The sequence below is a fragment of the Python bivittatus genome, unplaced genomic scaffold (genome assembly GCF_059951505.1).
Source record: "Python bivittatus isolate LINGU-HERP-01145 unplaced genomic scaffold, Pbiv_v1 ctg000970_np1212, whole genome shotgun sequence".
NCBI classification, from domain to species: domain Eukaryota; kingdom Metazoa; phylum Chordata; class Lepidosauria; order Squamata; family Pythonidae; genus Python; species Python bivittatus.
Window position 1 is genome coordinate 3,733,946 of NW_028277121.1, and position 13,586 is coordinate 3,747,531.

Below are 13,586 nucleotides of genomic sequence, written 5' to 3' on the forward strand. Positions count from 1 at the left end.
CAAGAATGCAGAAATCTGCGAAGCAGGTTAAAGGTTTTGCATCTTCATTCCACAGAGTTTCAGGATAGACTTATTGTTTAGCTTTAACTTTCCCCTTCTGTCAAGAGCTCTTACAGAAGGATGCTGCTTTTTAAGAAACTCAGAAACCCTTCTGCCCGTTGGTTCGGCTTACTGGACCTTTCCCAGCCTTCATATTTATCCAGTGCTCCCTCAAGAATTATGAGTGGAAATGTGAACGTTCAACCAGAACAAGACATTTCCACAAAATAACATCAAACAAACAAACTGAATGGCACAAGTATGTCTCCTGGAAAACATTAATCTTATTAAGAACATTCATAATTTTCCCCTCCAAGGAAAGAAATTTCAAGGTAATTGTTCTAAAGGGTCTTGTTTTTCATATTCTCATCTTGCTCACAAATGTTGAAACATTTCTAAACCGCTCTTCCCCCCAAGAGTATTCTCACATTGTTTTCTAGCCACAAGCACACATACACCATACGGAGCGAAAATACTGCAGAAAAGATATATTTGGTAAAAATATCTATGTTCTGCCTGTCCCCTAAAAAATGCCACAGATGGATAGCAGAATCAGTTCCAAACAAATACAAAACATGAAATGGCCCAGTAATCTAGGTGTGCTCACCCACAGCCCTTTCCAACACCACAGGACCACCCATTTGAACTGGATTCTACTTCTGCAGAAGAAAGTGGTCAGTGGAATCCCCCCATCCCCTGGGAAGAGCAGGTGCCGTGGCCGAAGGACGGCTTCATACGCCCTCTTGCTACGTGGCTTTTCTCCTTCGGTGGGGAGGAGCTGTTTTGACTGCTGTTCAAAAGGAGTCCTTTCAGGGGACCTCCCACGAGCTCCCTGAAGGTGCTCAGTGCCCAGGGCAGCATATCTGGTAATGTTTAAAGCACTCTGGGCTACATCCTTCACCGAGTCCGGGGCGTCTTGGCCAGGTACACAGAAAGACAGAAAGGTTTCTCTTCTGGGGGGCAAGAGCCCTGCCTGGCCCTTACCTGCTCTGCTGAAATTCGGAGGCGAATGGCAAAGAGGAGTGGTACGCCCATAGCCCAGCGAGCTGGTGGAGCTGGGGCTTGAAATCCGGCACGGCTTGAAGGACTGGTCCTCTTGGTCACCCTGTGAAGAGGATGGGGGAGGCGGATGTTTTTTATGCCATCAGGGGAGAAAAAGGCGCACACAAGATTCCTGCAGTCAGCAGCTCTGATATAGGTAATGTTCCTTTTTTGGGACTGTTCCCCAGGCATTTATTTTGTTTATGCGAGCTATGGGACATCATTCCCAGTAACCGAGATATCTGCTACAGGGTAACCACCCCATGAAGCAAGACAAGATGCCACTTTCCTTCCCTGCAAACAGAGAAGAAAAAACCCAAGAACGACATCTCAGATCTGGAAACATAAGGAAACATCAGGCAGAAGACACTCCAGTAAAAGATGAGGAACCAGGAGGGGAGGGGAAGGGAGGGGAGTAGGCAATCTCTCTAAATTATCTGTGCCAAACACAGAAACCATGGCGGGCCTCATCCACCAACACTCCAAAATAATATGGAATACTTCTGCCATCTGCCCAGGCTGGGAGGATCCAACAATGGTAGGTTTACCCACAATCTTAGGGGCGCAGAAAGTGACACCACAGAAGGACTCAGAAACTTAGGTATCATCCGAATTAAAGAGTCTGACGAACCAAATTATGCAGAAGAGGCTGAGAGACGATGCTTAAACACTGGAGTTCAGTGCCTCCTGTTCTCTGACCCCATTAAGAAAATAAGGTCGTGATGGAACTATCTCCAAATACACGGGACCAAATTTGCACAGCTTCATCCAGCCACCTTCTTTTGCTGCCAAAATACCGAACACAGAACGCTGGGTGACTCCTTTTTTCAAGCTGAATGCAGGATCAATGTGGACACCACTCTTTTTATAGGAGGCCCCAAGGAAAAAACATCCATGGTTGGAGAGTGAAACGCAACTGGCATGAGGACAACCGGTCCTCTATTTCAGCCGCTCAAATAATCTGCAGGTAGAAATGAGATGGAGGAGAAATGAGATGACACGCAGGCAAATCAGAGAGAACGCTAGAAGGTTCTTGCATTCAACAGGACAGGTTTTTGGATCACCGGATTATCATCTCTTCACTGCAACAGATTTGGGAGTTTCTTTTATCCAAACGCGCTTCTCAGATAAAGCCAATCTTCCTTATATGTTCAGGCCCAGGCTAGACAGTCAAGTGCTGAGGATGCTTTAATATGGATTCTTACACCGAGCAGGAGGTTGGCCTGCATGGCCACAATGGCTGTCTAACTCCAAAACTCTGTGACTTTAGGCTTAGCAAAAAATGCCACCCTGCATCTCCCTCCTTAGGAAGCAAAAGATATTAAGTACCAACTGTATAGGCCGCCAATATGTTTCTGGGTCAGTCAAGATGTTGGATCTTTATTTCAAGGCTTCCAGGTCCTGGTTCTCGAAGAGGGCCCTCCCAGGCCAGCTCCCAGGTCTTCCTACAAGTTCCATCGTGAAGCCCACCAAGGACTGTTGCACCACGAAGCAAGTTTTCTCAGCCGCCCAGTGCCGAGGACGGCATTCTTCCCTGAGTTGCATGATTCCTTCTCCCGGAGAAGATGCAAAGTGGTGCTCTTATTCTGGGCTTGGGGCTTCCTTATGTGGATTGTTCAGCTTTGTTGTAATCTGTCAGTGGAATAGTTTCCGGCTCACTCATAAGCCCCACAGAGGGCCCTAGGGCAAGTCCCCCAAGCCCACCCCATGGGGAGGTTAAGGGAGGGGGAGGGAGGGAAAGGAAGAAAGTGAAATAAGACTTTGCACACGGAGAGGCAAAAGCATCTTTAGATCATCTCAGAAAGAGGACTTTTCTGCAGGCTCATTTCACGTGTTCAGCTATCCACCATCAAGCATAAAGTAATATGGTACAAAGTAGTCAAGAGATTGTATACGCTGAACATTCCCCCATCCATTCCAAGGAGGGCCCAAACACATGGACTGAGAGAGAGATGCTAGCAAGTCTTGGAGATCAAGGTCAGCAAGTGACACTAAACTCACTGGACGTGGATCCCACCAAAGGAAGCCAAGCTGGTGCTGCTATTCCAAAGGAACGGTGCTCCTCCTTGGGTAGGCAGGTGGGAAAAGCTAAAGCTCAGCGAGTGTCAGCCTAGTTTGTGCCAAATAGGAGATGTATAGCTGAATGCTACCTCTGTTTCCCCATGGTTACCCCACTCAGTTGCGCAAGGAAACAAGAACTACACAGATTTCAGGACGATGCCTGTAATGCTAGTCAAGGGTAAATACTGTGCAGAATCTTGGAAACGGGAAGAGGAATTTCCTGCCCTCTTTTATAGCTAGTTCACCGAGTCTTTCTTAATAACTTGAAACCTTCTTCTTGGGTTTCTTGCCCCTGTCTGAGTTACTATTTTTATCAGATAAGCTCCAATGGACTCAGCTCCTCCCTCTTGATTGTTCTGCTCCCTCCTCCATTCCTTTTCCAGCTTCCTCCAAATTTCTCCTCAAAACATGAGGAAACGTGGGGCACCCCTTTCATAAATAAATTCTGATAAGAAACAATCGTGTAGGCCTGACCGTGACGTAATGGATGGGGCTTTGCGCTGAACTCGAGCATCTATCCACCACATTTTTACTGAAAGAGTATTAACACTTGAGCCAGAGAGGTAACCAAAACCGGAATCTCAGAGTGCGATTACTGCTCCAGATTCCTTGCATGCACAGCACCCAGAGACATGCAGTACCTCCCCATAACTGTGCCGGTCGTCGGTCAAGTAGCTGATATAGGGAGAGTAGGAGATCATATCTGGACGGTCTATGTTATAGATGGCCTTATTCTTAGGGAGAGCAGCCAAGTCTCGATAGTCAAGAATTTCCTCTCCAAGTTTTGCCTAAAAATAGAAGAAAGAAGAACTGAAGGTATCAGCTTCCTTGACAAAGTACAAGTTAAAAAAAAAAAAAAATCCTGAGTCCGTACATTGTTTCCCCCAGAGATTTTAGAGAACTTAAATGTGAAAATGCTGCCTTAGCAAAAGAAAAAAATGAAACTTTTCCCTAAAATAGTATCTATTCCTAGGAACAGGAAAATAGCTAATGGCTTGCAGATTCAAGGTGCTGGTTATCACCTATCAAGTGCTACATGGTACAGAACTGGATTATTTGCAGGATTGCCTTTCTCCAATGGTGTCTACCCGACCCAATCCACCTAGTAGGATGGGCATGTTTATAGTCCCTTCTCTGGAACAATGCCACCCGATGGGACCTAGGAGGTGTGCCTCGCCTGCCTCCTGGAATGGTCTCCCCCCAATTCACAGTCGGACCCGGCCTTGTTGGCCTTCAGAGAGGCATTGAGTGTTAGGGTCAGGATGACTGAAATTCTTGCCAGGACAGGTATAAGGCACATTTGGATTCCCAATCTCCTACTGCTTCTTGTTGCTCTGATTTTAATGGTAAGTGTTTGTGCTCTCGTTTATTTTGCTGTTTGCTTACTGTACGCCACCTAGAGTCACAGCTGTCTGAGTTGATCGGCCATATAAGTCTCTTAAATAAATCCTCCACCCAACAAAACCCAGATGCTACTTCCAAAGATCTCTTGGTGATAAGCCGCCCAGAGTCCCCTACTGTGGGGGAGATGGGCAGGGGAGAAATCCAAATCAATCAATCAATCAATCAATCAATCAATCAATCAATCAATCTCTTACAAATAAGAACCTATCAAAACCATTGTATTCTGAACTATTCCCATTTTCCCATTTATTTTTTAGTACTTTACCATGAATACATACATAAATTACTCGACTTGGAGAACCTGATGCACTTGAAGGAGGCACAGAAATTATGCTTTCAGATGATGTTCTGGTTTCCTGCAACTGAAAACAAATACATATATGAATTTTGTTACATATTTACTGTTGGAAAATACTTTAAAAGCCTCCTGCTTACAGATACATTTGCCCCTAAAATTAGCAGGTAAAGGCTCAATTACTTCAAAACTGGAATTTTTGTAAACAACTAGTTTTATAATGAACTATGGTTGGTTGTAGCAGTACGATGAAAATAAATTTCAAGAAGACTTTCACCCTATAGGAAAGTCTTTCCGTTACTGCCCTATTTCAACTTTGCTTTTGTTTCCCAAATACAGGATCATGCAGAAACCAAAGGAGGAGAGCTGTGTCCGCCTATGGGCGCCAAAAATCAGAAGAAATCGGAAGAGGTGCTTCCTCCTGATCAAAGCGTCAGTCAGGTGCCTCCTAGGACAAATGCTCCCCCTCTTGCACCATTTCCCGTTACAACAGACAGCTTTTCCAAGGACATTTTGATTTTGTCCACTCGTCTGACCTTTTTTATCTACTCCCCTCAACCTTTCCAAGTGCGATAATTCTTTCTGCTCCATCACCCATTCACACCACATACCAAAGTACTTCAGTTTCAGTTTGCTGATCACCAGCTCCAAGAGTCCTTAGTATTCTCAACCTAACGGACTCCTGAATTCTCCTTTTCTGGGTCAAAAGACTTTCTCTTGCTGGGTCAAAATTTGGCAGCTGAAAGCAGCAGAGCAAAATTTAGCCACTTCCAGCAATGTGGAGCTGTACTGAGCAGCCCACGGCAGTTGGATAGAAAAGCGGTCTGTACGTCCTGGAAGTCCTCTAGACAAATACTGCCTGTTTCTAGCATCTCTGCAAAAGAGGCAGCGTAGTAAAGCCTGGCTTAAGGATGCCATTGCATTTGACTTGCACGGGCATAATCAATCATTATAAGGGACTCCTCTTAATTTTCCTTCCAGGACAGAAGGAAGAGCATCACGGTGAATCTTCTAACGTTGGACGTTGTTACGTGCCTCCAAGAGCTCGCTGGTTTCCACAAAGGAGCAGAGCTGCTTAAAGAGGGATATTTGAGCAGGGAGGCAGAATTAGTTTGCCATCTTAAGTCCAATATACAGAAACGTATTGCTTTGGCTGCCTGATTATAGGGTAGCATATGAAGAGCTTCCCAAGATAGCCCCGATGAACGAAGTTCCTTTTCCGTCATCACCCTCCAGGGTAGGTTGGAGTTACTACCCAATGCAGTGGGAATCAATCCAGCTAGATAAAACATTTTTAGTCCAAACAGGAGGAAGCCCTGGCTCATGATTGCCTCTGCAGAGCTGTTTGGGACAATGTGATGGACCCTGGATACTTTCCGTAGGAATTTAGACTGCACTGTTTCCAAAGAGGCATGGTTGCAATGCAATCCAACTTGGGCTCCGTACCATAACTGGGGAATTACTTTATGGCTCTGGAATAAAAAAAAGCATCCCAGTTTGATAGAAGCTAGCTATGGTGGTTGACTCTTGGAGACTCAAGGGACACTTCCCTGCTGTTTTCTTGGAAGGGATTGGAAAGGTTTGCCATTGCATTTAAGAGGATGTTTAAGAGGATGTTTCTTCAACTTCCCAATCAACGGCTGCGGGATTTCCTGGTAGCCTCGCATCCAGTTATTAACTAGGCCAGGCAGAACTGGCTAGACATGGCTATGTGCTGTGAAAAGACGTCTAACAGGATATAAAATAAAATTAGGCGCGTTTTAATTTCAGAGACATTTACCTTGGCCTTTTCTTCAACTTTGGCTGCCTGTCTACAGGCTGGATGCCAAATAGAAGTCCCTGAAAACAGAATGAGAGTTTCAGTTAGTTTTTTCTTCACTGTTCCACATATAGGTGATAAATGACAGCTTTATAAGAAGATTGTGCCCAGCTGTTTGTGAAAGAGGAAAGTCCCCTCCCCATCCAGCTCGGCCTCTGTCAACAGAGTTTCCCTGGCTACAACGTGGAGGTGGTTCGCCCCGCCTTCTTCCCAATCTTCCCCACAGCTTTCATGGGTCCCCCCCAACTCCCAGCCCTTTCTTACCTTTCAACAATCATATGGATGCTGCCATCTAGCTGGGCAGCTAGGAATTAAATGGGGATTATTTTACTTATTTGGAGTCAGGGTGAATAAACCAGTATGCTAAATCAGATTCAGAAGGAAGAGTGATGCCTCCATGGGCGATTTAATTATTTGCATGATTCTAAGTATGGGACAATATATTCATTTTTTTAACATTACTATTACTAAGCAATCAACAGCAGCTTTATAGAAATATACCCTGTATATGCATTTGGGGGAAAAATCATAGTCTGTTTATTCAATTATTTTTTTATTATATGTCCCTTACTCTGAGAGAATCATACAATTCCGCCCTGCATTGGGTATTCAGCAGAAATGTTTCACACCGAACGTCCCCCGTGCTTAAAATGCACTGAACCTGGCGTGGCAGGCTGGAGACCAGAAACGCTCCGAGCCACTGAAATGGTGGAAAGGGCCCATTTCAAACACAAACCAACTGCCCTGAATGCTTGACAGGATATTTCAAGGCTGAAATATCCGGAACTGGACTAGAAATGCTGCCCGCCCCTAATGCCAACAATTCACCCGCTTGCTTTTTTTCTACCTTGAAGGTACATCTCTTCTCCTTCAGCGAACATCTGATTGCACTTATCACAGCAGGCACATGTGGGATGGTAATGCTTTTCTCCGGCCTGTGGGAAGGGGGGGAGGAATGACCATGAAAGTGATCGCAGACAGCGCAATCCTTGCAGGGCAATTGTTTTCCTGTCTCCTGAAATGCAAGCTCAATTATGTTAAAGGGCTTACTCACAAGTAATATGTAAAACGGCTCCAAAATGGCTTCATGCAAGAGATAGCTTAAAATACGCTAAACATTTAAAATATTCCGGGTTTACTGCTCAGCAGAGATACAGCTGCAGTCCTGCTCTACAAAAGAATGGTTTTCCAGACTATGGGAATAAAAAGGCTAGAAACTAGTCATTTATCAAACAGATGACAACATGTAAAAATATGCTTTACTGTATTTTTAAATAATGCTTTTCAGTTTCTTTCCGTCTTCCTCACAGCCTACATTTCCCTGTCTTTTCGGATGGTACTTAATAAAATCTATGACCTACTTCAGCAGGTGCCTGGCCAATTCTTTTCAACAGTGTGCAAAATCTCTTCCATCAGTTTTAATAACCCGTCTGCGTGTGATTTATCTTTCAGCGTTAAATAGAACGCTGGATTTAGTCTGATAGTACCATCTACCAGCAAATGTTTACCGTGGCTGAATGAATCCGCCGGAGGAAAGTCCACGGGAGGGCTGACAGGCACCTCCTCCCACAGTAGCAGGGTGAAGCATAGGACTCACCCCAGGACTCACCCTCACGTCCTGCTTGCCCAAGGCAGCATGAGGACGCCCCAGCCTTTTGCCAAGGACACCCTCCACTTCGCTGCCAGCCCCTGCTGTGCCAGGCGGAAGTGGGGCGAAGGCCTCCGTGCGGAGGCAGGCGATCCGCTGGGCTCCAACTGGGCCCCTGCAGGACCGCCGCCTCTGTCCAGCCAGTGGGCTTGGCACCTGCCTGGCATTTCTGCCCCCAAGAGCACAGCTTTCAGAGCAGCACTCCCTTCCTCCTGGGGGCTGAAATCACAGAATGGTCGGGGCACCTTCTGGCCAGAGGAGAGGGAGGGAGGGAGGGAGGGAGTGGGGGAGAGACAGGTGGCCTTCAGAACACCTGGAGCAGTGAAGTGGCAGGGCTGGAGTGCCTGCTGCTGTGAGTGGGCACCAGCGGGCTGGAGCTTCCTGGGGGAGACCAGAATCCATCCCTGAGGGGATATCTGGGTAGCCCCAATTCTCAGCTAAGACATCTGCTCCAATTTAAAAAATGGAGCTTTTAAATGTCTATCTGGACTCAAAAAGGGGGGGAAGGCAATAAATGGCGTCTTGGGCAAGGCAACCCCCTTCCCCCTCGGCCATCTTCCACGGCCCGCCTTCCTTGAGATCGTGCAGCGTCCGAGGAACACAGAGGCCAATCTGACCGAAGAAGGAAGAGCGAGAGAAACATCCAAATAAAGAGGTCTTCCTTGAGAAACAGGGTCTCTCCTTATTTTTAAACTACATTCAGCAATAATTCTGGTACCTCGTGAATCAAACTCAGTTTGTGTTTCTTGCAGCCCCTCCGTTGCCTCACCTCCAATACTCTGCCAGTGATGAACTTCCCGCAACGGTCACACGGTATCCCAAACGCAGCATGGTAGTCTCTTTCGCAATACGGGACGCCGTCCCTGAAGGAGGGAAAAGACACGCGGCCTCAGCTCTGGCTCTCCAGACAGGCTCGCCACTGGGGAAAACGCTAGAAAAATAACTGTACAAGTTCTCTAGAGTGAATCAGCCCAGAAGCCAGAAGACCGATTCCAAACTTACTGATACTTAGAACACCAAACAATCTCCTACTTGCACACATACACGTCCTTTTACACAAGTCCACATTGTCTTCGAAGTGCAACCATCGGGAAGGCAGAACAGTTCCCAAGATGGCTGGGCTTCACATTTGCACAAAGCCTTTCTGGCTAGGGCAATTTAATTTTATGAATGAATTCCAAATTCTCATCCCCTTACGTGCAGCAGCCGTGACTGCTGCTATCAAACTATCCACCATCACAAGGCTCAGATCTCTTCCACTTGGTTCAGGTGCCATCAGGATCTACACAAAGTCAGGTTTTTTTCACTGCTATTTTTCCCCTGCTCTGGTGCACCCATATCGCTGCCAGGTGGGTGGTGGGGCTGTGGCCATGGAGACACCAGGAGCTGAGTCCAAGTCGAGGGCATCTTCACCCTTTTTTCTAAAAATCATTTGTCATCTGTTGACGCTGAAGCACCTTTGCCACTGCAAAGCACATTCCCTGGCCTGGAGGGTCTGTTTGGAGCTGTTTTCCGCTTCCCTGCTCCCCACCTCTGAATAATGCACGAAGGCTTTTAAAAAGATTATTGCTCTGATATCAAATCTCGCACAAGCCTGCTGCTGTCGAGATGCATCTCTCCTTGATGGAAACAATTCATTCAACCCTTCTTTGGCCTCCTTTAGCCAAGGAGGGGGCCGCAGGGAGCAGCATTCTGTGACCACTAAATCTGCGCAGGGACCCCAGGCTGCTGGAATTGGGGAGAAGCCGTCCCAGCGAACGAGCAGCCCTTCCCCTGTCATTCCTGTGTTCTCCACAGCTGCTCTTCTCAGCAAAAGGAAGATGACCCCCTCAAGCAATGCACAGAAAAATGGGCAGAGCCTCATTGCACCATCGTGGCCACCATCCTGACTTTTCTGGCCACGCCCTGCAGACACCCCAGCTGAGCAGAGACAGGAAGAGGGAGAGGAGCATCATCTCAGCTCTCTGAGCCATTCTGAGCAAGGAACTCAGGCCACGTCCGGCTTCTGCTTCGCTTCCATGGAAGACGGCACAGAAGGAAGAGATGGCTCCTCCTTCCAGCTCCCCCTGCAGACTGCTCTCTTCCTGCTGCCAGACCTCGGCCCAACTTCCCCTGCTTTGCTATTTATGCTTTTGCTGTACTGGGTGATGGCATTAGTTAAATCTGGCAAGCAACAAAACAAAGACAAACCAAAGATGTGCCGATCATAAAATAATAAACATTCACCCCTGGAAGAGTCTCTGTGCCCCAGTCAGCTGGAGCTGAAGGGCCCTTCCAAGCCCCCAGGCCAACACATTCCATGACGCAGGGGCTGCCATGAACCTCGCAAAGAGAAGGGACTTTTAGCCAGCCTTCTGGAGGTGCCAAAACTGGATGGGCAAGGCAGAACCTTATTAGGCATTTCATTCAGTGAGGTCCTTCTGATTCCACCCGTGGGACAGACTGACCACCCCAGTACCTCCTTTCCCCACTCCAGCTCCCATTTTCCACCACTAGGTGAGAGACCCTCCCCCCTGCTTTTTGGTCTGGGGGCTACAGGTAGCCCTAAGCCGCTCAAGTGTGAATCAAGAGAACCAGCCTCTGCCCTCCACTAAGTCTCTAGAATGGGGAACATCCCAGGAGGCCACGTGATGAAGCACAAAAGCAATCGCACAGGGGTGCCATTCTATACCCATGTTATGTCACACGACATTTCAGAAACCTGAAACTGCTGACATCCCACAGACCTCGCGCCTCTCAAAACTGTGTTCACCACAGGATGACAGAAGGGAGTCTCCAACTTACTTGCTGATATACTCCGCACTGAGAAGTTTACCACAAATCTTGCACTTAAAGCAGGTCAAGTGCCAGTATTTGTCCAACGCTATCAGAGACTGACCATTCTTAATTTCAGAGCCACAGTTCCCACAATCTGAAAAGAAAAAAGGAAGACCAACCTTCAGAAGCTGCACCTGCCTCTGGACCCAACAACCTGCCAACCGCTCCCATCTGGCCCTGCTTAGCTTTGGGGATCAGCCAAGACCAGCCTCAGGAGGCCTCACAGCGGGTCAACTGGTATCCGTTTATTTGTTTACAAAACCTATAGCCTCTTCCAGTCACCAAGGGCTCTGCTCAGGGTACAGCTAAGTCATCTCATAATAAAAAAGCAACAGGGCAAAGTACGCCTTGTCAAGAACCCCAATAAAGAAAAATCTCGTGGCGCCCCATGACTAAAACTGCCCTCGCAGCTGAACAGCTGCTGAAGCAGCGTGCCAACAGGGCGGGGCCATCTGAACCCCGGGGGGAGAGGCCTCCAAAGAAGGGGCCGCTACTGAGAAGGCCTGTGGCCTGCCCCGTGTCCCCAGGACCTCTCGAGGAGAGGGACCCTCCTCTTGAGGATCAGGCCAGACAGGCAGAGTGCTGCGTCCCGGGGCTGCACCACTGAGTAATAACCAACACTTGGAACCGGGCACAGAAGCCTCCTGGTAACCAATCAGAATCCATCTTATTCTAACCTGACCAATTATCTGGTCATGAATCTGGCTGCCACGCTTCGTACTGGCCGTAGCTTCTGGGTTGCCTCCATAAACAGCACTACGTGCAGCACGTGGCAGGAGTCCACCTGAATGGTGAAAGTTACCGTGCGCATCATTTGCATAACATCAACCTGGAGGCTGCAGAGGAGGCAGACATTCAGGGAGGATATTTTCCTTTCGCATGACTTACTTCGGAGGACTGGAAAACTGGTACCGGCAGGGGGCAGGGAACACTTCTGGCAGACGCAGTCCTTGCCATTGAAAGTTACGCGGTCCCCGGGAGGAAACGGCTGCCTGTAGGAGGACAAGCAAGCGGCATCACGAAAGGGGCATTCCGGCACTCGTGCTATTAATGCACCTGTCCTACGGCACTCAAGAGGCACGCTTCTTTTCCCTCCAGCCCTCCCTCCTCTTCAGGAGCGCTCCTGCCTCCAACTTTTCCTCTGTGGAAATTCTCTCCAGGAGTGATCATTTTCCTCTACAAACTTTCCTTCACCCACTTTCTTGGCCACCCAAACTACTGCTACTTGTGGCTGCCCTGCAACTCGGCCCAACACGTAACGGTCTTTGCACAGACACACTAAAGGGCGTCTTGCTCACTTTCTGAAAGGTATACATTTTATGCAAACACAAAAGGGAGTTTGCCCTCTCTCTTTTGTAACAGCTGCACGAGCAGGAATGATAAAGCTAAAAGTTGTCATTCTAGAAGAATCTAAAACCATGGTTGGACATCTGTTTGTTAGCACAAAGTTTCTCCAGAACTCTTCCCCGTGTTATCAGAAGTAGGGATGGAGAATGATGCAAGGAAGGCCCCAAAATAAATAGCCTGGGGTATGGACGCCAATTTAATCGGTCACGAACAGGCAATCAAAGGTTTCTCCTCTTAGAGAAGAGGAGGATTTTGGGAATCCTGACATGTTCTGAAAGGCCACAGCCAAGTGGACAAATTTTCAGAGGAGGAGAAGGAAAAGGGAGCATCTCAAAACCTGACAAACAAAGAGCAGATAAAGGTTTCAGCCAAAGACCTGCTAGCCCTTCGGTTTCTGGAAGAAAGGGGTTCAAGCAATTCAGAGACCTCACCTTAACGAATTCACTAATAAACCATGGGCAGCATTTTGCTTATTCCATTTCCAAGGTTTTGCATCCTAACCCCTTTTCCTCCTGGCATTAAATGTGATTAATGAAACTCCGGCTGATTCCTGCTTCTCCGGTTGTTTAGGGTTTGACAAAGAGTCCTGAAGTCCTTGGAGGCTGACTCCTTCCCTTCCAGTGGGACGGCTTTTGGATTATAGTGACAAAGAAATCCAGGGGCTGGGAGGCTGCTGGGGTCACAGCATTCAGAAGCTAAACTGGGCCACTGGATGAAGATTTCTGACTTGTTTTCCATCAGCAGAGAATCTTAAATGAAGGAAAGCAAGTTTTTGGATGGAACCCAAAGTTCTTGGTCAGCTGCTCTGGACACTCTCTGGAGCAGTCCCAATACAAAATGGGGTGAACTGAATCTGTTTTGGAGTTGCTTATGACTCTCTGGTTTTCCTCATTTTCAGAAGAAAGAGACCACCCAGGAACTTACCTACAGAGCGCACACACGAAGCAGTTTGGGTGGTAGGTCTTCCCCAGTGCCGAGACCACCTCTCCCTCAATAAACTCATCACAGCTGAAGCACCGAGTGCCGTAAAGCCGCTGGTAGTCCAATGTGCAGATATAGTCCCCTTGTCTCACAAAAAATCCCCCTTGAGCCAAGTCGCATCCACACGCTGCAAT

General features: G+C 47.6%; 1 protein-coding gene across 4 annotated transcripts in view; it reads right to left on the minus strand.

The window, feature by feature from the left end:
• ABLIM2 (actin binding LIM protein family member 2) overlaps nucleotides 1-13,586 on the minus strand; it is a 61,477-nt gene that overhangs the window by 31,509 nt on the left and 16,382 nt on the right. For all 4 annotated transcript variants that reach the window (XR_015794169.1, XR_015794171.1, XR_015794170.1 and 1 more), the window contains exons 3-11: nucleotides 13,396-13,579; nucleotides 12,013-12,116; nucleotides 11,092-11,218; nucleotides 9,077-9,170; nucleotides 7,507-7,594; nucleotides 6,621-6,679; nucleotides 4,824-4,907; nucleotides 3,783-3,929; nucleotides 1,024-1,144 (exon numbers count right to left, since the gene is read on the minus strand). Coding sequence is in view for 1 of the 4 variants with exons in the window: in XM_088131118.1 (XP_087987244.1) it covers nucleotides 1,024-1,144; nucleotides 3,783-3,929; nucleotides 4,824-4,907; nucleotides 6,621-6,679; nucleotides 7,507-7,594; nucleotides 9,077-9,170; nucleotides 11,092-11,218; nucleotides 12,013-12,116; nucleotides 13,396-13,579 (1,008 nt within the window). In the remaining 3 variants the exon portion in view is untranslated. The remainder of the gene's footprint in view (nucleotides 1-1,023; nucleotides 1,145-3,782; nucleotides 3,930-4,823; nucleotides 4,908-6,620; nucleotides 6,680-7,506; nucleotides 7,595-9,076; nucleotides 9,171-11,091; nucleotides 11,219-12,012; nucleotides 12,117-13,395; nucleotides 13,580-13,586) is intronic.